Consider the following 23,560-nt stretch of genomic DNA (forward strand, 5'->3'; position numbering starts at 1 on the left):
CAAATGAGTGGGTTTGTCTTGAATTGCAAAGTTTGTGTTGACCACAATTTAATTTTGTGCCACCTCAGCCTGTGATCCAAATGTTTTGGAAGGTGACAGGTGAAAGGTGTTTGCTATTTACAGATGCGTTTCCAGTGGTCACGATTAGTTAGCCTAATTGTAAATGTCATGGATGCATCTTCCTTCAGTTGTACTGGAATGAGTTCTAATACAGAAGGGAGTAATTATGGAATACGATAATTTTCTCGCCGGTCCATGAATTATAAATTAATTTCCTTTAGATTTCCTTATCAACACCCATACAAACAAAAACGCTGATGACGGTAAAACTATATAGCCTAGTTGAGCATAAGATGCGGAACAATAGTCCGGTAGATGGCAGTGAATGTTCTCAGGTGAGGGGACAGGGAAGTGCCTATTCCTTCTTTGCACAAGCGCTCTCCCATGTTGCGTGGGCTATAGCATGGGCTTGGCGTAGAGAGCGGTCGGGCTGTCAGAGCGACAGTAGTGTCAGAGTTAAGGGAGATCAGAAAGTGCCTGTGACTGCGCGCGCTGGGTTAGCGCGAGGTTCTCTGTCGGACTTGGAGCAAGAGAGATACTCCGAAGCAAGTCGGAGAGAGCCAAGGACCCCAACGCTCACAAAAAAAGAGTAGGACCAGGAAAGGTAGACAAAATATCTCAACTGACTTGTGAGCAATGCACTGGCAGCATGGCCAAATGGTTCAAGGAACACCTAGCATTCAAAACTACCAAAGCACCACCTCCGGCGCCTCCAAAACCGGACTACAGACATTGTCGACACGAAGCTGTGTCCGGTACTCCTGGCTACCAACAACCAAGCTCTGGGGCCACTTATCCGAGCCCTGCTCAGCCGGACATTCTTGCTGCTTACAAACTACAAAAGGAACTGGACTTCGAAGACCCGTACACGCCAGGCGGAAATATTTCGTTTGGAACTGGCTTGAGCTCTGTGGGGTCTCCGGACATAAAGTATGTGTCACCAAAGCACCGGCTCATAAAGGTGGAAACAATCGAAAAAAGCAACTCTGCCCCGGGCAGCTGTGTTATAGCAGCCCAAGCTGTTGCTGTAGGGAGCGTTAAATCTCCTACCTCGCCTCCCTCGGATCAAGAAAATAAGGAAAAGGTAAGTAGCCACGCAGGTCCAAAACACATTGCACACAACTTTTTATGTAGAGTAGCCTACTTGCTCTCATTGAAACTGAATGTTTCCAAACTATAGTCGTTAAAACCGGTTGAACGACATCGCACAGGTGTACTTGGTCCCGTGTAGTTTTCGTGACAGACACTATTAGCACACATGTGGTATTAACTAGAGAGGTAGGCTACACATTGATTGTTTAAGCTACCTCATTTGGACACATCGGAAAAAAAAAGATTTTTGTTGATTTCTGTCATTATTGTTAAGAAATGTTTACCAAAAGAACAATTTAGTAGTAAGAAACTGCAATAGACAAAAACAGATGTAAGCAGTATGAACCCTTAAGTAACATAGATTTCAACTATGCTCTGCAAACTGTTATTTTGTAACAGCATTTGGCCTACTATTTTTAAAATTATTCAATTTCACGTCTACCCCGTGGGGTTTTACCATCGGCAGAAAAATGTAGAGACAGACGGCAAAAATGCTTGAAGGCAATGTGTTCCACCATGTGCCTTAAAGCTCAGTGACAAGCTCTCTAGGAATTCATACACACTGTGTTCATTTAAAGAAACTTGAGATGTTCAATGTCAGTGAGGTTAAGGACGAATGAAGTGTGATTCTGCTTAGGAATGTAGCCTACCAGCTTCTCGACTCACACTGGAGGAAGAGGTCTGATAACAGCATAGCTGCATAACTCCATGTTTTATTGTGGCGCTGACACAATAATTACCAATGCCAGGTATTTCTTTTTTGAGCTTCTTACATCACAACACAATCATAGTATTGTGGTGAGATGCCAAACCAACCAGTGTTGTATTAAATATTAAAACACTGTACTGATTTTAACTATAAAATGTGTGAGACCCATATTTAGCCTACTTCCTGTTTCCTGCATGTACCTGCCACTCCTCTGCTTTCAGGTGTGGTCTGTTCACACCGAGTGCCATTCCAAAGAGGTTCTTTTTATGTCAGTTTAACAAGTAGCCATAACGTTGTCTGTTTTGCTCCTGCATGTGATGCCTGTTACACAATATCCAAGGTTTGTGTGTTGGGGTTAACAAACATTTTCCATCATGCCAGAGAACTAAATCAGTTGTTGGAGGAAACAGTTGTAGTCATTTAGGCTACATTTGTACAATCCTTTTATACTGTATATTGCAAGGAAGGATTGTACAAATTGGCATCTTGTATGTGGAATGTGTCTTTGTTTAACTAGGTCTTGTACCAGTATGTTTTGCAAACCCATTGATGATTCTGATGGTAATGCAGGGATTTATGTAAAGAATAATCAAGTTGCCGTGCTCCTTTTAGAATAAAACAATGGTAAAGTCAGGACTCAACATTTATTTCTTCTGCAACAGCTTCTGTTTGGCTAATTAAATGGATTACTGCTGTCTCCTGTTAATTGGGGTTTATTTTGATCTCGGCAGTCAATTAGGCATGGCATTCTCAAGCAGGAAAATACTGTTGCCTCAACCCCCCTTTCTCCACTCTGGGCACATATGGTGCAGCAGGCAGACATGCAGATCACTCTCTGGCATGGGTTAAGTGACTTCCTTCAAACAGGAACATGATGTGCAGGAATAGCATTTCAATGTGAGTTGATGGGGGATTCAGAGCTACATTTTAGAGACCTGGATTTTGAAGGTCTAGATGTTTGATGAATACGCTGATGACTTCTGGTGGGGAAATTTGTGTTGTTGTGGGCGGGGGGGGGGGGGGGGCGGGGGGGGGGGGCTACAATGCAATAAAGACAAAAAGCTGCCCTTGAGACGGTTTGGTCACCAGGCAACACAAGCGCTCAACCATAAAAATGCTTCTGTATCTGACAGGACAAGGTAATGTTCCAGAAGGAGCTATTGTCTAGTCTCCAACAAGGCTTACTCAGACAAACTGCTATTGATATAAAGCCATCTGAACAAAATGTTAAATCACTGCTTAAAATACATGTTGGCTTAGATTCAGTTGCTGTGCTCCAGACCAGATACATTTTAATGTAATATTTAGCAATTTGAGATATTTGCGACAATCTTTAACAATTACATGTGTATAGACTACTAAAAGGTTGTTTCCCTTAAAACAAACTGAGAATATGGAATGGATGGTGCTGACAGTGTCTGGACTAGATCCTGTAACTTCGTGTTTGATAACGCTACTTTTTGAAACAAGTGATTTAAGAGTTTTGACCATTTGATCTCTCTCTCTCTCTCTCTCTCTCTCTCTCTCTCTCTCTCTCTCTCTCTCTCTGTCTCTCTGTCTCTCTGTCTCTCTGTCTCTCTGTCTCTCTCTCTCTCTCTCTCTCTCTCTCTCTCTCTCTCTCTCTCTCTCTCTCTCTCTCGTCTCTCTATCAATTTTGCTGGCTCAAGAGCAGTATGCTGACAAGAGAGAGTCTAGGCTGTTGCCTTCTTGTTACAGCATGAGCCCCATTGATGTTTTAATTACTTGACTGCTGGATGCTAATTATATAACTGCTTACCTAATGCCTGGGCTGTCAATAGCATCGTATAGTGTTTAGTCCTAATCTCAGTCCTCCAAATCACTTTCATTGTATTATTAACAGTTTACATGGAAGAAAGCAAGGATGGTGAGGGGCTGTGTTTCATGAAGATATATATATATATTTGTATTACAAGAGACCTCGGTGAGAGCCATTATCTCCATGCTGATGGAAGTGCTGTTATGGCAAACCCTTGTTGTTTTTTGTTTGTTTATCATGGCGGGACCTTCATGGTAGAGCGAGTTGAGGGAGATGATCAATTATTAGCCTGCCACGGTGGAGTTAATTAAGGGCCTCATCTTTTAAACCATCCTCCTGCTCAGCTGAAAATAACATCTCAAGGACACCTGAAAGTGATGACGGACACAACTTTGGAAATATGTCAACATAGACATGAGTGCAGAACTATAACTTGTCTTTACTTAGTCATACCTTCTCATTGATAGTACTGAAGGCACAGCATTATATTGTATTCATTATTGTGTTCTGTTCTACCAACCATGTCCTTTGTTACTAGAGCCTGTACTATTGACATTACGCCTAGCTCCCACAGACAAAGCTGGGAGGACCCAAGGACAGCTCATAAACCAGTTTACATATCTATGTATAGAAGCATGCAGTTGGATCATAAACGTAGACAGCTGTCGTACGACCGAGCAAGACATCTGGCTTGACAGATTTCTTGCACGGTTATTTCCTTATTCTCTTCCACGTCCTTTTTAATAGCTCCTGGCTCAGCACATCCCTGAACATGAAAGAGATGACTGGCAGTTTAGCATTTAGAATGATTATGTTGTTAGTTAGAACCTTTTGTTTCCTAACCGTCTCTCCCCCCAGGTGATGGAAAGCAGAACAGCCTGCACTATAGAGCCCAAAGTGCAGCGAAGCATATTTGCACCTTGAGAGTCTCAGGTCTGCTTATGTTTTTTTTCTTTCTGGCCTGTGCTTGAGACCCATTCCCACCGGACTCGAATAACTATCTCAGAAACCAATTTCCACTTCAGACATCTCATGTATTCTTTCCTTTTCACTCTCTGTCTCTCTCTGTCTCTCTCTGTCTCTCTCTGTCTCTCTCTGTCTCTCTCTGTCTCTCTCTGTCTCTCTCTCTCTCTCTCTCTCTCTCTCTCTCTCTCTCTCTCTCTCTCTCTCTCTCTCTCTCTCTCTCTCTCTCTCATGTCTGTGGAGAGTGTGTCTGTCTCCTTGTGTTTGAGATGAATGCCACAAGTGGGCATCAGCTGCCTCGCCTCCGCAACACAGATCACATTTCTGATAATGGAATCAGAGGAGGCACTGGGAGCCAATCAGGTGTCGTTTAGCAGAGTCCTTGAAGGGACAGTTGTGTGTAATTGGCTTAGGAGTGCCTTTGAACAGCGCATGGGGGTTTAGATGCTCTTTCATTTATCTTGCAGTAGACATCCAATGACTTGCGAGGTTTCCTTTACACGATGGCGTTATGCTCAATCTATTCTGATGTTTTCTGGTGTGATTGAATTAGATTCTCTTGATGCGGGGTACAGCACACACCCTTCATCCAGCTGCAATCTCCCAGGGTGGCTAAATCCAGCGTGTCTGACTGGTCTGGCATAGTGGATGGCTGAACGTTCCTCAGCTTCGCTCTCCCCGCAGTCGTAAAGCCCTGGCTCCTGGCATCCCGCTCTGTAGGGGCATGCGATTAGCGAATCCTGTCAGCTCTTAGTGTCCTGACATCCCACTCTCATCTCTGCTGGCGATGGAAGAAATGTCAAAGCTGAAGTAAACATGGCTGTCTGACCCCCTCGTGGCTGGACGGACGCAGCAGAACCCATCCTGTGAGGCGCAGGTGTGATAGCAAGCGTGGGTAGGTGTGATAGCAAGCATAGTTGAATGTCACTACAGAGCAGGAAATGCCCTTCACTTCCCACCTCCACAAGCATCGAACAGGCTTTCTTGTTTTAGCAGTGTCATGGAAGACATTGACAAACGTTGCCTAAAAATACTCTTATGCCAGACAGAGATTTAGGTGCTTAAAGTGAACATTTTTTAGATGTTTGTGGAAGCTTGCTTTCAATGTGGCACATATGCAAACAATGAGTTCAGGTTAACTTTCAGTTGTATATTACGGTAAATTAATCCACAGTCAAGTACCCTGTGAAGGTTATGGCATAGAAAGTGTTCAATTATTTTAATAGCTTTGCCACATACTGTGTGAAAGAGCTCCCAGGCATTGAATAGCATTTGTTGAGGTCATATACCCAAGAGCTGTCTGCATCAGGTAATTTGAACTTTTCCTCTCCTGTTAAAGCTATTTTGGAAAAGTAACATAGCCTTTGAACTGAATACCTTATTAATTATGATTAATGATTCATTCATTGTTACATAGTGTACACTGAGTAAATTAATCATTTCCCCCCCACAATTATCATAATTGCTTTCAAACTCCCCGGTAGTTGTGAGTTGATATGGACACACTGTCCATAATTACAGCTGAGGCTGGTCTATAATGTACTGGCGCTAGCACTGTTTGTTCTTCTGGGATGAGAGTTGTATATTCAATGTTTGATGTCGATTGTATTGTTCTCTGAGGTGTTCTAGAATATCATAGAGCTTTTTGAGGATGTCGCACCAGCTGTACTCAAGCCACTGTTTTTCAAGTTTATGAGGAGTTCTTCAAGTGCAATCAAATACAATTCATTCAGAGAAAGATTATGAACATGACTTGGTTCTGGAACAGGAACTCGTAGGTGGTCGTTTCCTCTGAGACAGGAATCCTGGAAGGCTGCTCGGATAGGAAGACAGTCAGTGTGCTGTTGGTCCCGTGCCAAAAGAGCTTGCTGTTTTGGGAAGGGTGATGTCATCCAGGCGGAGATGACCACAGGATGGAGTGGTGGAATGACTAGAGGACAGAGCTCTGAAATGTTCTGCTCTTCATTTGACTATTAGCTCAGTATGTGATTGAGGATCCTGATCACCATCAAATGTTCCTGAAAATGATTGACAGAAAGCAGTAGCAAGAAGAATCTTTATATATATTTGTTTATGTATTTGAACTTGTGAGAGGAAAAAGCAGGCTAGCAGCCTGTAAGCTGTCACGTTGTACAATCTTTTGTTTCTGCTGCTGCAGTGGTGACTCTACTAATGATCAGGTGCCCGTTAGCCTAGATGCTATAACCTAGTAGTTAAAGACACTATAGCTTTGAGACTTGTCGACACATGGCACTGTTTAGTTTAATGACAGTGTGTAGCAGTGCCTACGAGGGGAGAAGTCTGATGGGCAGGGAGATCGTCAGGGCACACTGATTAAAAGGAAACAAATTGTTCCCTGAGGTTTCATTCCATCCCCTGGCTCAAAAAGAGAATCTGAGTGAAGCCTGAGTATTTTTAACCGTCACTCACTGGAAACAGTAGGACTGCATTCATCCCTGGGTACACACAACTAGGCTTTAGCCAAATCGACCATTTTTTGCTTTTCCAAGAACCGCTCTGGTTTTCGTCATGTTTGGTGTTGTTTTAGTTTTTTTTCCGACCTTTTGGAGTGGAAGCACATAGGAATTATCCCTGTGAATTGTGGGTGGTGTGCGGAAGGGAAAAGTGCTCTGGGAGGTTGAAGTGGAGAGGAACTGTGCTGTGGCTGATGGTGCTGGCCTGCTATGTGTGCCGGCTGGGCAGTGGGCTGGGCTGCTGTATCAGTCAGTAGGAGTAAACCAGTTGGAGTTAGACCGTTGACCTCTGTGTTTCCGCTACTGAATGTGCCGCCCAATTTCCTTCATGGTATTCCATGGCAGCTATTCAGCTCTAAACGTGTTTTGTAAGCTTGTTTACTTTGAGCTGTATAATGTGAGTCTGAAGTCATTGCTGTGGGTCGATTTGAAGTGAATCTGTCCGTGTCTCATAGACTACGTTCAGGCTATGGGTGTGGATGGTTTTGTTCTCATTGGACGAACGGTAAAGAAACCAGGCCACTGTCTGCTTTTGTTTGGTCGAAAACAAGGACCAAGAGGGTTGCTCCAGGATTAAGGAAGTGCTCTCTTCCTGAAAGGAAGTGTTTACAACTTGGTGACATTCCCTTTTGACTGGGCAAGCCTGTGCTCGCTGCCACTAGGAAGGCTAAGCATGTTGATTCTGCTCCCGCATCCTCTGTACAATGTAGCCAGGGTTCATTTTTCCTCTCCTGTTCCAACCTAGTCCTCTGTCACTGGAGACTGGATCACGCAGAAGGGGAACAAGGTCGTTGAATGTTCCTTAGACAGCTGCAAGTCAAGTCACCCTCCTGTTCCGGGTCCTGCTGGGAGAAGAGGAAAGCCATGTTAGCGATGGCTGCCTGATACAGGACTCCACCCTGCCTGATGCATTGTCAGTCCCCTGGGCTGTGGGTTTGACGTGCTGGGGCCTCTAGACACACACTCACCACACAGAGGCTATCTGAGGCCACGGCACTTCCCTCCGCAATCAAGTCATCCTCCCTTGGCCATGATTATGCCCCAGTCCTTTTCTGTTGTTCTCCAGGCTCTATAAATCACCACACACCCAAATCCAAACTCCACTCTCTCAGTGGACGGACATCCATGGCTTTTGTTTGAAGAGGCCAAATTTTCATAATGTGGTCGGTTCTTTTCTTCTATTTAGCATAACAGAACGAGTTAGCTTAGCTTTGCCTGTGGCTCGTAGATGTAGCAACACCATGAGAGCATCAGTGTGTGTTAGAGAGAGAGTGTGTTTGTAAATGCCTCGGACCTCTGTGCCTAGTGAGCCAGCACACTTTAAACTCCACTTCCCTCTTTCTTAAAGTCAAAGAGTAATAATTCAGTTTCAGAGGGAGAGAAGGCAGAGAAAGGAAATTGGATTTTGCCAAGCGTAGCCTCAAGTGCTTAATCTTGAATACCTGTCGCATATTAAGAGCACCTTAATCATGTGGTACCCCTTCCTCCCAAACATCCCTCTCTCCAGTTGAGGTCCTGGGAGGGTGTCAAGTGTGTGTGTGTCACTGGAGGTCCGTAGGGAGTGGTTGAATCTGTCTTACACTCGACTGCCTAGGGAGTCAAGGGAGTCAAAAGTGGACACGCTCTCTAAAAGGAATGAATGGCAAGAAAAAGATTTCCGCCGGAAAAGACACAAGTGTATTGAATTCCATTGAAAGACTGGACGACGCGACAGTGCCCTGGGGTTTTTGGGCAGGCAGTCACAGTAGAAGATATTGAAAGAGGAAGTGGAGCACCTGTGTGAACACAGGCTTTGGGGATGTAGTTTTTGGGGCCAGAGCGGCCGTGTGTCCTGTTTATTCTGCCTGTCTGTTGGCTCAGTCTTACGCAATGTTTGTGTCATCACAGTTTGGAATATAAATAGAAGGAGCTTAAAGATACATAAAAAAAAAGACATCTTCCATGTTTTTTTTCGGGGATCCATCTGGGACTGACAGGAAACAAGAAATGTACGACCTTGATCTTGTTCTTGTGAATCCCCAGGGCTCAGGAGAAGAATCGAGGCAGGAGGCTGGCTCTGGATCGCAGCAGAAATTATGATACCGTGTTGTACAGTTCTCTAGTTACTTATTCACTCATCTTGCTGTTGAAACGTTCTCGCAGACATGACGTTTTCCAGAGAAGAAAATTCAGTTGTGTGTCTGACAGGATGTACCGTAAGGATTGTATGCCGGAAGTTTCCGTCATAGAGATTGATGGAAGTAGATGAGTAAACATCAGCACCTCGTTACCGCCGTCCAAGTGCTGATTGGATAACGGGGAAACCACACGTTACCTGTGCCCCTTCCTTTTGGTGGCCTCAGAATGTTCTGTGTGTGTGTTTGTGCACGTGCAAAGAAAGCTCGTAAGGGTCTTTGACACGAGCCTGCAGGGCAAAGCCCGCTCCTATCCAGCAGTGTTACATACCCCCTCTCCCCCCAACCAAGTGGCAAGAACGGTTTCCTTTTACTGTAGATCACCAACCGTGTTCTTACCCCGTCTCCAAACCCCGCGCCATGGGGCACGACACGTCACCGCGGCTGAGTCTGGAAGGGTTCACATGCAAAGTATGAGCAATGACAGGCTGAATCACTTCTTCATGTGACCCTCCCTGCTTCCCTCCCTCCCCAGCTCCCCGATGGGCGTGCAAAGACCCAACCCCCTCCCCCCCCCCCCCCCCCCCCCCCCCCCCACATGGGCAGCAGACCAGGGATCTGAAGGACCACATTTTGAATGTGGTTGGAATCTTAAAGGAGCAGCTAATAAATAAGTCAGCATTTAAAAGTGTGAGCGAGGCTTTGAACAACACAGATGTCTCTGAGTTGGGGTGGGGACACGTGTGAAACTGATGGCTGGATGTTTTAGGAGGAGATTCCAGGAACAACGGCCCTCTGCATGGTGAGGCGCTTAACGTAGCAAGCTGTAAACCCCTCTTAAAATCATTACCCTCTAATAGTAGGGTTTCTGTGAAGAATGATTCTCTGCTGAGGGAGGGAATAAGTAATCTCTTACTTGTACTCAGTGTCATTATTCAATGTTGTATAATCTCTCATTTGAACAAGAAAGTGTTTTTTTTATTTAATTAGATTTTTTTGAATTTACGGTTCCCTGTGGATCTGCATGAACCATAATACATACTTTCCTTTTAGTCATTCTGAAACAAGCAGCACATGTCAAACATGAAACATTAGCTTTCAGCAGCTGTATGAAAGCTCAAAGCAGAGCTAACAAATGAATTCTCCCTACTAAGACAAACATGATTTACCTGACTTATGAGAAGTACTCTCCTACTTAGCAGTGTTTTAGCTTCCATTGCCAGTGACTGATTGAAAAAGGGACATCATAATTTGATTAGCTACTTCCCCTGATTCTTAAGTAGGCATTCAGTGCTGCTTTGTCCTTACAGAGCCACATAGTGCCTCTTTTGATTCCCAGCCAGCAACTGCTTGCTCGGGAGGCGTTTCAATAAAGTTTCATTAATGTCAGAGTTGGATTGTGGGAGAGCTTTGTCTATGTAGTCTTCCTCGAAATGGGCTGGGAGTCATAGCCAGCAGTCCTAATCTAGACCCCTCTTACTCATTCGAGAGCAATACTGCAAAGGGAGCTGCAGACTTCACAATAGGGTTTTATTAAATTGTAACCGGATTTGAGCTTGTACTGCTTCTCTGTGTCCCTCTCGTATCTTGTTGATAGTGACTTCATTGTGTCAACACAGAGGTTGCAGTCTCTTCTCTTCAAGTAAATTGCCTTGTGGGGACATTTGAGGCCGTTCTGTTCGTCGAGGCTGACTGAAGCAGATTGTGCCCTGAACAGTACAGTACATGTCAACATGCATTGTAGCGCTTATCTACAAGCGATACACTGTGTGGCGTTTTTCAGTTTGGGTATTTTTCTTTCGGATTAATCTCTCCTCCTCTTCTCTCCTCTCCTCCGACGGCCTCTATTGGTTTTGATAGCAGTTTTTTTTTTTTTTTTTACTTAGGAACAAAAGAGCAACAGCAGCAGAAATAACCCTTTGAAATGCCCTAATGCAATCGAGCTGCTAAGCTCTGAGTCGTATTAGGTTATCAGTGGCTGAAATCCCCTGTGGCGTGAGACATAAATCACAGACGTCAGTCCTTTTTCGCCCCGTTCCCTCCATTGAGCCCCCCTCCCTCTCCAGCACTCAGGCTGTAGTGGTGGTCTCATGAGGGGAGGAGGGGGGTGGGGCAACTCCGATGATAGCCCATCAACCTCTCTCTCCAGTCTTGGCATTTCTGTCGCATTTCTGTCCCCGGCCGATCAAGTGGTTACTAATGTCTTGTCTGTCAGTCCGATTGTCTGTCTGCCTGTCTGTCTGATTTACTCTCTCTGTGTCTTTGCCTGTCTGTCTGCCTGTCTGGTTTCATCTCTGTCGGTTCATATCGATATTTATGTCTGTAGATCAGAAGGGGTCTTTTTAGCTTTTTTTTCCCTTTTTCTACAAAGATACTTTTACATTGTTCATATCTTTTGAGGACTATGGTATAATAGGTAGGATTTTCTTCTGTAAAAAAATAAAAGTTGGTCCCCTGTAAACATGTTGTGAAAGCTAATGAGTCCCTCTGAGAGTTGTTTAGCAACACAGACAGCTCAGTGCCAGTTGAATATCCATTTATAATTTTGGAGTGGCTTGCTACTTACCAGCCAATTATGTTCTAGCAATCCTGTTTCAGCCAATCGCCTTTGGCAAGGGGGGCCTTCCTCCTTGGCTTATTCTGTGAAACCACTGTCAATCAAACATGAGCTGGAGGACAGCACAGAAGTTCAGACAAGAATTGGGGGCACACATTCAAATGTATTTATTAATCTTCACTATTGTAGCTTTAATTGGGCTAGCGTGTTAGCGACTGTTTCCCATGAGCATGGTGGCCAATTTAAGACTTTAAAGCTGTCCTTTTCATGGCCCCTGATGCTTTATGATAATTAGCTGCAAAGGCGTCAAGTAGTCCACAGACTTAAAAACGGCACTTTCTCACTTCTAATGAAGGACCAGGACCCAATTGAAATGTAATCCTAGAAGCTCTATGGAACCTCTGCAGAACGCTGACCCAAAGAGGCAGCTCCCAGTAACACCTTCCCTCCATAGCTAATGCTCTCACTAGACCCACGCTCATTCGAAATCCACTTCATTCCTAGAGAGATGCAATGCATGCTAAGCAGGCCGGGGCTAGTTCCCACACTCGGCCTGTTTAGCGGCAGCAAGACAAGCTGAACCAGGGGGCGCGGCGTGACATCAGCATGAGAGTAATTGAGTTCTGCGGCACAGTGATATGTCCTGCTTCCAGGGGACCTGTCCTAAGAAGCCTACAGACCTTTTGTGAGGCCTTAGGAGCGAAGATACCTGCTTAGCCAAGCTCACATCCACACTATCCAGGGAGAAGAGACTCTGCCGTAGTGCACTGTGGGTGGAATTAGACTTTCATGACTGGTGGCTTGGCGGTGGTCCTGACGCGTGCTGGTTTGCCAGTGGGCAGATGGCGGGTCCTAGGGCTGTGCCCTGCTCTCTGTCGGGGCCCTCTCTCCTCAGCAGAGCCTGCTCTCCGTGTCCCCATTTTCAACCTGATGTCGAGTCATTAGGGCAGTGGGACAGGGAGAGGGAGGAGAAACACTGGTTCCTCAGCCTCGCTTCCATTCCTCCCCAACACTCCAGTCTAGATCAGCCTCAGGTCCAAAGGGGAAAGGCTCGTTTCCCCCCGAGAGATAGCTGTGGGACATTCTGTTCTGCTTCAACTGGTTTGATTGGTTTCCTTGCTTCCTACATTTATCCTCACTTTTGTGATTTACGATGTCTTTGGCAGGAACACCTTCTTCTCCACCACGTCTTTTAAAGGTGTTTTTCAAACAATCACACTTAATCACGCATAAATATTTACTGTATGTTATTACATAATTCACTATGTATTTTCTTGGTAAGCTGGCTTTGATCGGTGAGGTGGTGAGAAGGCAGGTTGGTCAGTAACACACTCTTGGCTTCAGAGTGGAGCTAAAAGCAGGGCAGGGCAGCCCATGTGAGCACCAGGAACAGGAACATTACCAGGTGCTAAAAAGAGCTTTCAGTGGGTGATTGTGAAAAATTATTGAGAGAACAAGGCCGCTGCTAAATATACGTCTGGCTTGATTGCCATGTTCTTTTCCAGTTGGTGTAATTTATAAACTCTTTTTCTGTCCTCTGAGCTGTTTGATGACAAGACCTCACAGCCCCATGTAAAGTGTGTGGGCACGGTGGTTATCGTAAAGCTACAGCTGTTGGTGCCAGCTTATGTGAGGAGGTATATTCCCAGCTCCCACAATCCACTGCTCTCCTTTGTGTGGAGCTTTCTGACATGCAGTACTGTAAATCCAAGGTTAGCTGACACTGGAGATAACCTGTTGGTCCGAAGGCTCGTCAGTTGTGTGGGACTTTGGGTCAGGGTCTTGGTTTATGTGGCAGGGTCCTATGTTGTGTTGACCAGACAGACAGATGACCTCCTTGTTTGTCTGACATATGCCTTGTTTATGGTGTGAGCTGGTTTGGATGGTGCACCACTGCACCTGGAGCAGGACTGACACACAAGGTGATTGATAGCTCTCTTTAGATGTGGCAAGGTGTGAAAGGAAAAAAGGCGAAAAAAAAGCACACGTTCTTTTCATTTGTCACAGTGCACACTTCAGTGTCAAACACCGTGACACTCGTAATACAAATGTCTGAATTGAATTAACGTCCCGAGAGAGATACTTTACATTTGCGGTAGAAAAACAAACCCAAATGGTGTTTGTGTTTGATTGGCCCCCCTTACCCCCCCCCCCCCCCCTTAAATTCACAGACGCAAAGCAGAGGAGGAACCTGTAATTACGCTGCGGCTGAACTAGTCCCAGTTATTTTCCTACAGATGGAAATGGAGAAAGTCTTAGACGTAACAGAGAAAATCAAGGAGCACGCAAGGGTGCCTTTTAAAGCCCTTCTAGAGCCTAATCCGTGTCTTGCGTGGGTGACATGTTGGAGCATATACCTGCCGCATTCACTCTGCATAACTTCACTAGCTCTGGTTACCCACACAACCCTGCCGATCCAAGCTCAATGTCTCTGTATAGGCCTCCACAAGTTTCAGTTATATTAATAGTATCATCTTATAAAGTGATATCAAAACCACATGAAAGCAGGAATAGACTGTATTTTGGCAGGTGTTACGAGGTCTGAATTCCCCTAGCTTCCCCACACACCCGGCAGGTGTGGCCTTCCTCTGGCTGTGGCCCTGTGGGAGGGAGGGAGGGCTGGCCCCTGTGGGAGGGAGGGAGGGCTGGCCCCTGTGGCCAGTGTTTCTGGGAAGGCTGTGGAGGAAAGGATGAACTGTGGTTCCTCTGGAGGCTTGGTTCTCTGGACCTAGTAGTGACTGAGCGACTGACTGCCTGCCACCGCCATGCTCGGCCTACCCGATGAGTGATGAGCTGATTAAGAATGGAATCAAATAACATCCTGAAGCTAACTAATGAGTCATAGGGTGTGTTGTGCCAATCAGTCTCTTTCCTGTGTGTGTCCACTTTGAGAGCCTGTGCACATGCTTGATTATGCATTCATGGACTCCATCAGTTGGGTCTCCATTGAGATGCTTCCAAGTCTTTGGACCCAAGGCCTCTGTCTCACGCTGTCCCGTCTGTCTGCCTGCTGCTGGGAGAGTCCGACCGGCACCACTCAGCCCTGCGCAGTCCCAGCACCAGACACGGGAAGTGGCCCATCCAGACCCCCCCTACAAGTCTGCCTCCCTTTGGTTCCTCGAGCCAACATGGCAGATGGCAGCGACAAATCCACATTTTCTCCTCTGATTTGAACATTTGTTTTCTTTTTTTCTTCAGTTTTTGTCTGCAGGAAAGTTTTTCTATATATATTATAATTTTGGGGGTGAGACACTGTTTCGACAGACAGCCTGTTCTTCCGAATGCTTTTCTTTATTTCTGGGTCTTAAGATGTCCACTTAATTGGTGTCCTCTGCATCAAATTCTCAGTGAAAGAGCAAGGCTGCAATTAGCTGTGGCTCACTGCCAGCTCCACGTAAATCTACCAAATAGTTTCTCTTAAGACAGTTTACCAGTTGCGGTTTGTCTAATTTTTCCTACTCCTCCCACTCTTTGAAATACAGGCACTGTCAAGAGAGCAATCGTGTAATTAAGTGCATTAACGGTAGCAGAACTAAGTCTGTCTAAAGAGGAGATGCGCAAGACCGCCGTTGAGGAATTGGGATGTAATTATTGCCAAGTAGAATTATAGTTTTGTTCACCATACATTAAATGAGCTAGCTATTCTAATTGAGATGTTATTGTTGAACTGTAGTTTCTCTGTTCACAGCACCTGGTAGCTAAGATGTGGTTACTTTGCGACCATTAACACCATTCCTTGACTCTGACCACCGAAATACTATAGCGCTACCCACTTCTGATTCTTGATCTTCTGCAGTCCTTTCTAAATGCAGTGTTTGCACGTCAAGTTGGAAAAAAAAGCCTGCTAAATTAATCAAATTTTAAAATGGTAAAAAATATATTACAACAAGATGCTAATGCACAGAAGCCTACAGAGGGAGAGAACGGATGTGATTTATTGGGGTCTCGCACCCCATCCTCTTCTATGTGGCCGTAGTGATGTGTGGATGACATGGTCCTTAGCCTGGGAGCTCCTTGCTTCACTGTGCAGCTGTGTGACTCCCCGGGCTCCATGAGTGTGCTGTGACTTTCAACACAGACCAACATGTTCTTTAAATCACTCATCTTTCCCTCCCTCCCTCCCCTTTTTTCTCTTTCTTCATCACCCACGCGCCCTCAATTTCTCTCACTCACTCCCTTCCTCCTTCTCTCTCACTCACTCTCTCTCTCCCTCTCCCCTTTCTCTTTCTTCCTCTTTCCTCTCTCATCCCCCCCCCTCTCCCTTTCTTTACCTCCTCACAGCCCATTATCCTATGGCAGGAGGACTATGCAGACCCCTTCGATGCAGAGCAGGCCGGCGGGACACAGGCCAGTACGGAGAAGGTGACAGAGAATGATGGCTACATGGAACCGTACGAGGCCCAGAAGATGATGGCAGGTACATGCAGCTGTTCCCCTCCCGCCTCTGCACTCCCACTCACAGATCTGGCACCGTTCCACAAGTTCTTGTTTTCAAAATGAAAACCAAGTTCCCTCTCCTGATGGCACCATGTTTAGCCTTCCATTGACCTTCGACCTCTCGTGAATCGCAGGCCACGTGCCCAGTAAAGAGTCAAAGCCCGTTTTATAGATTCATATTATTGAGTCAGTCTCTCTATTGATCATTAATGAACACGGTGTGTCACTAGGCCATATGCTGGTCACTAATTAACTTGGGTCAGATGGCACCAATGACAAGGTACATGATGGATGCAGTGGAGCACAAATGATTTTCTGCGGAGAGATGAGAAACCAACCAAGAATCAGCAGCTTTCTTCCCAGGTAGACGATGCACGCACGCACAGTGAGGGGTGAGGTAAAAATAACACAGCATTTCTTTCAGGAAAGACTTGGCTTTTAGAGTTGCTTTCAATGCGTGCGTACCGACACAATACATTTTACTGTTACAACACATTCAGGTCGACCATTTCTGGAGAAGACGAAGGCTTCCCAGACCATATCAGACAAACCGTATCCACCACAAAACACCGGGACAGTGAGCACGTGCAGAGTGATGATCTGATGACACCTGTCCCAGGTGTGGAGCTGGAAGCAGAATAGGGTTCTGCATTTTAGGCTTTAACTTTCTTTAACTAAGACTTGGAAGAGCTTTATACTGTTACGGTGATGCTGGGATATCGTGCAATTTTGTGTACCAGACAGACAAACTCTAGAGACAAACTCTGGAGAAATCTATATTTGTTTTTCCATTATTACAAAATTTCACTCACTCTAAGTAAGTAAGCACCAGTGAAGCAATTTAAAGAGTTTGAGTTGAAGATCAGTGTTCCTGTCACTGGAGTGTGCTTGTGTTGTGTCTCTGGCATATTTCTGCTGGTGTATGCTATTGATTGCCATTCGCTGTCTTCCTGTTGACTTGACTGAGCTGTCAGGGAGCATTTGGGATTGTGCCGTTTGTGGATTTATATAGCTCCCTGCTGTTCCTCTATCAGGCTTATAACCACACTAAACTATCACATATGCTAGGCTGGCTCTGATTGCTATCAAGCCTCTGTCAAATAGTACACTGAAATTTAAACTGGGATATTTTTTAACACACTTGCAGCACACACACACACAACACACACACACACACACGGGAAATGACAGTGAGTGGTTGAAATGGCTGCTGATGTTTTGTCCATGGACAGTGTAATTACTGAGTTTCCCATGACTGCCCACTAGCCTGTCAGGGCCCTGGCAGTATGGTGGAGGACTTCCTTCAGGGCCGCATCCCTCCATTCTGTGGTGGGTTAAGAGAGGTGGAGCCAGAGTGAGAGAGAGTCCATAGCGCAGACCAATGCAATCATGGGATTTGGTTAGTGAAGTGAGACCTGGTCATAAAGGACATTTCTCTCTTTCTGCCGTCTCTCCCTTCGTTCGTCTCTGTCGAGGCTGACACAGGTTCAGCTCTCTCTCCACCTGGTGATGTGTGGCATGGCCTGAGCTTCCCTCTGCTTGAGTGTTTGGCTCTGAACGGCGTGGCAGTGGAGGGAGGAATGGAGAGAGAGGGGGAGGGAGGGGGGAGGGAGGGGGAGGGAGGGGGGGAGGGGGGGGAGGGGGGGAGGGGGAGGGAGGGAGAGAGGGAATAGGGGGAGAGAAGGAGGAGAGGGAATAGGGGGAGAGAAGGAGGAGAGGGGGAGAGAGGGGGAGAGAGGGGGGGGAGAGGGAGAGGGAGGGGGAGAGAGGGAGGGGGAGAGAGGGAGGAGAGGGAGAGCTGCTGTACAGAGAGAGACCCTGATCTCTGAGATCCTTGATATGAACACCTAACCCACTAAACATGAACTGAAACTCTCTTTTTTATGGTTGTCAGTGGAAGTATTTTTAATCACTGAGCAGGTCAAATTTATATGGACCATTAAAAGGTTTCAAATGAAAGTGACTGTAATTGTTTAAACCTGTAAATGTCTGAGGTGTGTGAATTATAGTTGCATATAAAACAGTAATTAGAGGAAGTGGATCAGTGGTAAATCAGATTTGTGTTTAATTTTTATTAGTAATGGTGTATTGTGTCCCCAGCCCATTCTCCCTGTCTCTCCCCACACACAAACACACACACACACAAACACAAACGCACACATACTACAGACTCAGATGTCCTTGGGTAGAATGTGTCTGAAAATGTCTCGTCTCACAAACACATTACACACACTCTGTTACACATGCACACAATGCATCTTTCTCTTGTCTCTCTCTCTGTCTGCCTGCCTCTCTCTTTACTGGAGCTCTCCCTTTTCCAAGCATGAGACTTAGTGCTTTCTGCCTTCTCTGCTGGAGAGGCTAGCAGTTTTAATCTCCATTGTCTCGAACAGACGGCATGACTAAACATTCTGGCATTTTATAGATCCATTTGCAAGTCCATGAATTTTTGATAGGCTGGCATTTAGGGATCATATTGATAATTATGCCCTAAAACTGTGAACAAAGTAATTTCTAGCACAGTTGGACTTGATTGTTAGTTAGAGGGTTTAAATTAGTGTGCATTGTGTTCGGTATAGGGTATAATAATTGCTGTTCGTAAAATGTTTAACGCTAAACATGCCTAATGTCACAGTGTGCTATTATGAAGGGTTGTTTCTTCATATCATAACTAAATGATCTTGTAAAATAAACACGCACATACAGAACACACACCTCGAAATGCATCCACAATGAGGCGGAGCATGGTTGGACATATGTTAACATACCCTCCAAGCTCAGGCAGTGTGTGGGTGCGTGTATGCTGGTGTGTGCACGCTTGTGTGTTTAATCCTTCCGTCTCCTGAAAGTCTTTTCCCACTGTGTCCGGGCAACTGATTTATGGACCTGCTGGAGGTGCATGTCACGACTTACTAACCTGCAAAGCCTGGCTCATAATCTTCCCTCTGCTGTGGCTTACATCACGCCCTTCAGATATGTGGAGAAGATTGTGTGTGTGTGTGTGTGTGTGTGAGAGAGTTTTATGTGCTTGGCGCGTGTGTATCTGCATGTGCTCTGGCGTGTGCTCTACCGTGTGGTGTGTGTGTGTGTGTGTGTGCCTTTTTGAGAAAAGGGATGGATGGAATGTGCTTGTGTTTCCTCAGTGTCAGCTGCTGTAGGTCTCTCTTGATTTATACCGGGCATGTCTTTGTGCATTTGTGTGTGTGTGTGTGTGAGGAGGCAGGTTTCCTGATGCAGACCCCACAGTCTCTCCCTCACACACACACACACACCACACACTCAGCTGTCAGTTTGGCCATTCCTCACATACCAAAGCCCCAGCACTCCCTAATTACAGGTGCGGCTGCCGGAAGAAAGGATAGTATCAGCCAGTTTTCCTCTCTTCCACTCCCTCTTCCTTTCTCGTCCTGTCTTCGTCATGTTCTCTTTCACATTATTGTTGCTGTTGAGACTTGTAACTCTGGAAGAGCCAGAGGGGGTTGGGTTGCTATTGTAGGCCGGTCCTCCATTAGTCATTTCTCAGTGCCACTACCTGAGTTAGCAGCACACACACACACGCACGCACACACACACACACACACACACACACACGCACACAGGGGCCCTGTTGTCCCTTGCCTGGTCAGTCAGTGAGCCATGTGAGACTTTTTCCCACAGCAGGGGCACTCCTGTAGTGCATACAGCCTGCATGACTGAGCTCAGATGAGCAAACACAGGCCATCCTTCTGCTCTCTGACCCTGGCCTTGTCCTGGGCCAAACCACGACCTTTGAAAGTGGCGTTGGTGGGTGGGGGGGGGGGGGGGGGTGAGCAACATCCGCATTTGAGACAACTGGCACCCGCCGGTGTGAAATAGTTTGTGTCGGGTAGGAGAATTTATGACACATGGTGTCAACAGAGCCAGAGTCAATTTGTCCTCATCATCTCCTCCAGGTCGAAGCCAGCCAGGGAGGGAGTAGTGCACTGAGTCAGAACGCTCAGGAACAACGTTCCCCTCACGTCTGACTCACGGGAGAAGAACCCGACGACCCGTTGTCTTCCCGGCTTTGCGATGGGAACGTGGCGCTCGGTGCTGGGAAACGTTTCCCAATCCTGGCCGCTGCCCACTCCTCCTCCCCCCCCCCTGAGCTGAGCCTGGCAGTGCCAAGCAGAAGTGCCCCTCCTCTGTCTGTGGATTATTCATTCAATTACTCACCCCCGGCCAGGGCTTGGCACAGCCTCCCCCCCCCCCCCCTCATCTGCACCATGCTGTTTCACGGTCAGGCTCGTGGCTGACATGCTCGTTAGTCAGAGTGGTGCCCCCCCCCCCCCCCGCTCTGCATATCCCTACCTGTGGTTCGTCTTATTGGGACACTTGGAGGAGAGGGAGAGTGGGATGAGGTGCCCTGGTTCCCAGCCAGGCCGCACCCGGAGGCGAGCTTCCTCCAGGCTACGAGAGCTGCTGCATGTGCCGGCACATTTCTTGGCCCGTGAGCCCCGCTGACTGAGGTGAAACCCGAGGACATATCCACGACGTGTACAGACAGCGGAACCTTCCAGAAATCCGACTTTTATCCGCCGTCTTCTGCCAGTGTACTCGTTACGAAAATGAGGAAGATGGGTTGTGATTTGGCGATGGTGACCTAGTCGTTATCCCCTCCTCTGGATGAGGGTCACGCCGGGTATTGGGAACTTGTCGGGATAATTGCCTCAATAGGTCAGAGACCACTGCTCATTAGCGTGTTTGGTTAGTAGTGGTATCTTTTCAAAGACTCGTCTGCAGTGAAAGGGTTACTTCCACGTTTGTTTGTGTGGTGTACAACCTTGGCTGGAGAAGGGATAATTTAGTGTGTCAAATGAACGGAAAGCGTGGGGGACGTTTGTGTGTGTGTGTGTGTGTGTGTGTGTGTGTGTGCGGGGAGGTGGGTGGGTGGTGGTAGTCCACGGCAGGAGGACTGAAGACTTATTGATGAGATGAGCGGGGTTGTCTCACTGCAGCATTGGTAATGATTTCTGACCTGCGAAGCACAAGCGTGGTGGCATCATCGCACACAACTGTCCTCCTACCGGATCCTATTTCTCAGAGTTCCACCACGCAACTCAGGTGATATTATAGGCTAACATGGAGGAGATGAAAGGTTTAGATATCTCCCACGTTTCAGATACTGGATTAGGTCTTGGATTAGGATATCTGGAATGTTAATCCTGTGGAGAAAAAAACAACAACGTGCAACCCGAGCCAGAAGCTGTCCCCCTGTGGAACGTCCCGGGTCTATCTCAAGCGGTCTCCATCGACCAGACATGCCTGAGAAAGCGTCCGAGGCCTGGTTTGTTGGGTGTCAGGGTGTTTGGTTTCAGTCAGGGTGGGTGGAGGGCCCAGCCACATCGCACTCCTGTAGCCGGAGCTGTGTGGTTCGACCGTTTTAGGTGGGCGTGGCCTGTGTCAACCACAGTGGGCCGCTTCAGGAACCCTCCCCACCACCCTCCTCCTCCCCACATCTCCTCCTTCTTTTCCCCTTCCCTGTCCACAAGCTTGTAAAAAGAGAACCATTCTGCAGTGAGTTTGCACTGGGCTGCTTTACTGCCTGCTTATGTACACACACCCCACACACACACACACACACACACACACACACACACAAACACAGGTGCTCTGTAGTAAGACCGGGATGTGAGTTGAAGAAGCTGGCCTGTGAGTCCCTGCTGGTGAGCCGTGCTGTGCCATGCCGTGCCAGGGAGAGGGACGGGCTGGCACAACCGGCAGCCATCCGTCATGCCAGAGCCGGCCGTGAGTGGGCGGGGAGAGTGCAGGTCGGGGGGGGGGGGGCCGAAGTCATTCATTTTCCAGGCAAGATTAATGACGCCATTAATCCCTGTCATGGCCGCCGCAGAGGACGCAGCCGCAGGATTTATACCCGCCATTTACTGCCTCGCTCCGTCACCCAGGTGACCACTCTGCCCGACGCTTGCAATGTCACTTTGCCTTGACACGCTCAAGTCACACCGCCGCAGTGTAAACCCGCGCTCTCCGAGCGATCCGAGGTTCCCTTTACACACGTCTCGCGGTCCCCCCCTGGCCGTGGAGACGTAGCGGGGGCAGGATATCCTGCAGCTCATTGGCTTGTCTGTCAGCGTATGTGGGTTTCCTGGAGTGGGCCGGTGGACAGGGCTGGTTTGCTGTGTGTGTGAAGGCTGCTGAGTCGTGGAAGCCGCCCTGCTCTGGTCTGAAAGGGCTGCTGTGTGTGTTGCGGTCTCCGGCTCGTATGTTGTCGCTCCTGTGTGAAGGCGGACTCTGTTAGGCGTGACCGTGTGAGGGTGGGCCTTGGGTCTGGCTGGGGCTGCAGCTGTTGAGGTCTGGGAGAAGGAGAGAGAGAACACGAGGGAGAGACCGCGAGGGAGAGAACGCGAGGGAGAGACCGCGAGGGAGAGAACGCGAGGGAGAGACCGCGAGGGAAAGAACGCAAGGGAGAGAACGCGAGAGAGAGACCGCAAGGGAGAGAACGCGAGAGAGAGACCGCGAGAGAGAGAAAGAACACGAGGGAGAGCTAATGCACAACGGGGTAGGTCTCTCCCTTCAGACACCTGAGAGTGCGCTAGGTTCTCTGCCAGCGCTAAGGCAGATCTCCACCATTACTGGAGCTCTTTAGGGACCAGGCCATCTGCAACTTAGGCTTTCTAAAAGCCTAAAAGAGGATCAATATCCCTGGTTCCATCTCCCCCCTGTGTGTCGGGACTACATGTGGATGTGTCGTCTTTTGTCATAACCCAGAATAGACTGCCCTACCCAACAGACACTTTGTCCTTTTGTATCTCCAGGGATGTGTGTGAGTTTGGGGGTGTGTGTGTGTGTGTGTGTGTGTGTGACAGACGAGTGAGAGTGTCCTGAGTGAGTGTGTCCTGACTGAACTCTGTAGAGAAGAACAGAGTGGTCCTAGGAGACCAACCCCCATCACACACACACACACACTCCAGTCTGTTGCTTGTCCGGTGCAGTGTGAGTAATGCAGAGCGAGGAGCAGGCTGACAGCCGGGGCGGATGAGGTGGGTCCGAGGGGTCGACGCTCTGATGAAGCCGTCATACCAAACCCACCACCATCTCTCTCTCTCTCTCTCTCTCTCTCTCTCTCTCTCTCTCTCTCTCTCTCTCTCTCTCTCTCTCTCTCTCTCTCTCTCTCTCTCTCTCTCTCTCTCTCTCTGTCTCTCTGTCTCTCTGTCTCTGTCTCTGTCTCTGTCTCTGTCTCTGTCTGTCTCTCTCTCTGTCTGTCAGTACAAGAGCCAGCCACCGTAAGGCCATTACTATTCCCTTCATGATGGACCAAGGTCTTTATATGAGCCTTGTTGTCTTGTGTTACTTGTTTGTTTTTTTTCTTGTTCTTTTTTTCTCCGGGAGGCAATTTAT

At 47.3% G+C, this 23,560-nt stretch overlaps 1 protein-coding gene across 2 annotated transcripts in view; it reads left to right on the forward strand.

Moving 5' to 3' along the window:
• The first annotated feature begins 515 nt into the window (after positions 1-515).
• LOC136955008 (SH2 domain-containing adapter protein F-like) overlaps positions 516-23,560 on the forward strand; it is a 70,957-nt gene continuing 47,912 nt past the window's right edge. For both annotated transcript variants that reach the window (XM_067248564.1, XM_067248565.1), the window contains exons 1-2: positions 516-1,144; positions 16,028-16,163. In XM_067248564.1, coding sequence (XP_067104665.1) covers positions 710-1,144; positions 16,028-16,163 — 571 coding nt within the window. In that variant the 5' untranslated portion in view covers positions 516-709. The remainder of the gene's footprint in view (positions 1,145-16,027; positions 16,164-23,560) is intronic.

The sequence above is a fragment of the Osmerus mordax genome, chromosome 13, assembly GCF_038355195.1.
Source record: "Osmerus mordax isolate fOsmMor3 chromosome 13, fOsmMor3.pri, whole genome shotgun sequence".
In the NCBI taxonomy this organism is placed as follows: Eukaryota; Metazoa; Chordata; class Actinopteri; order Osmeriformes; family Osmeridae; genus Osmerus; species Osmerus mordax.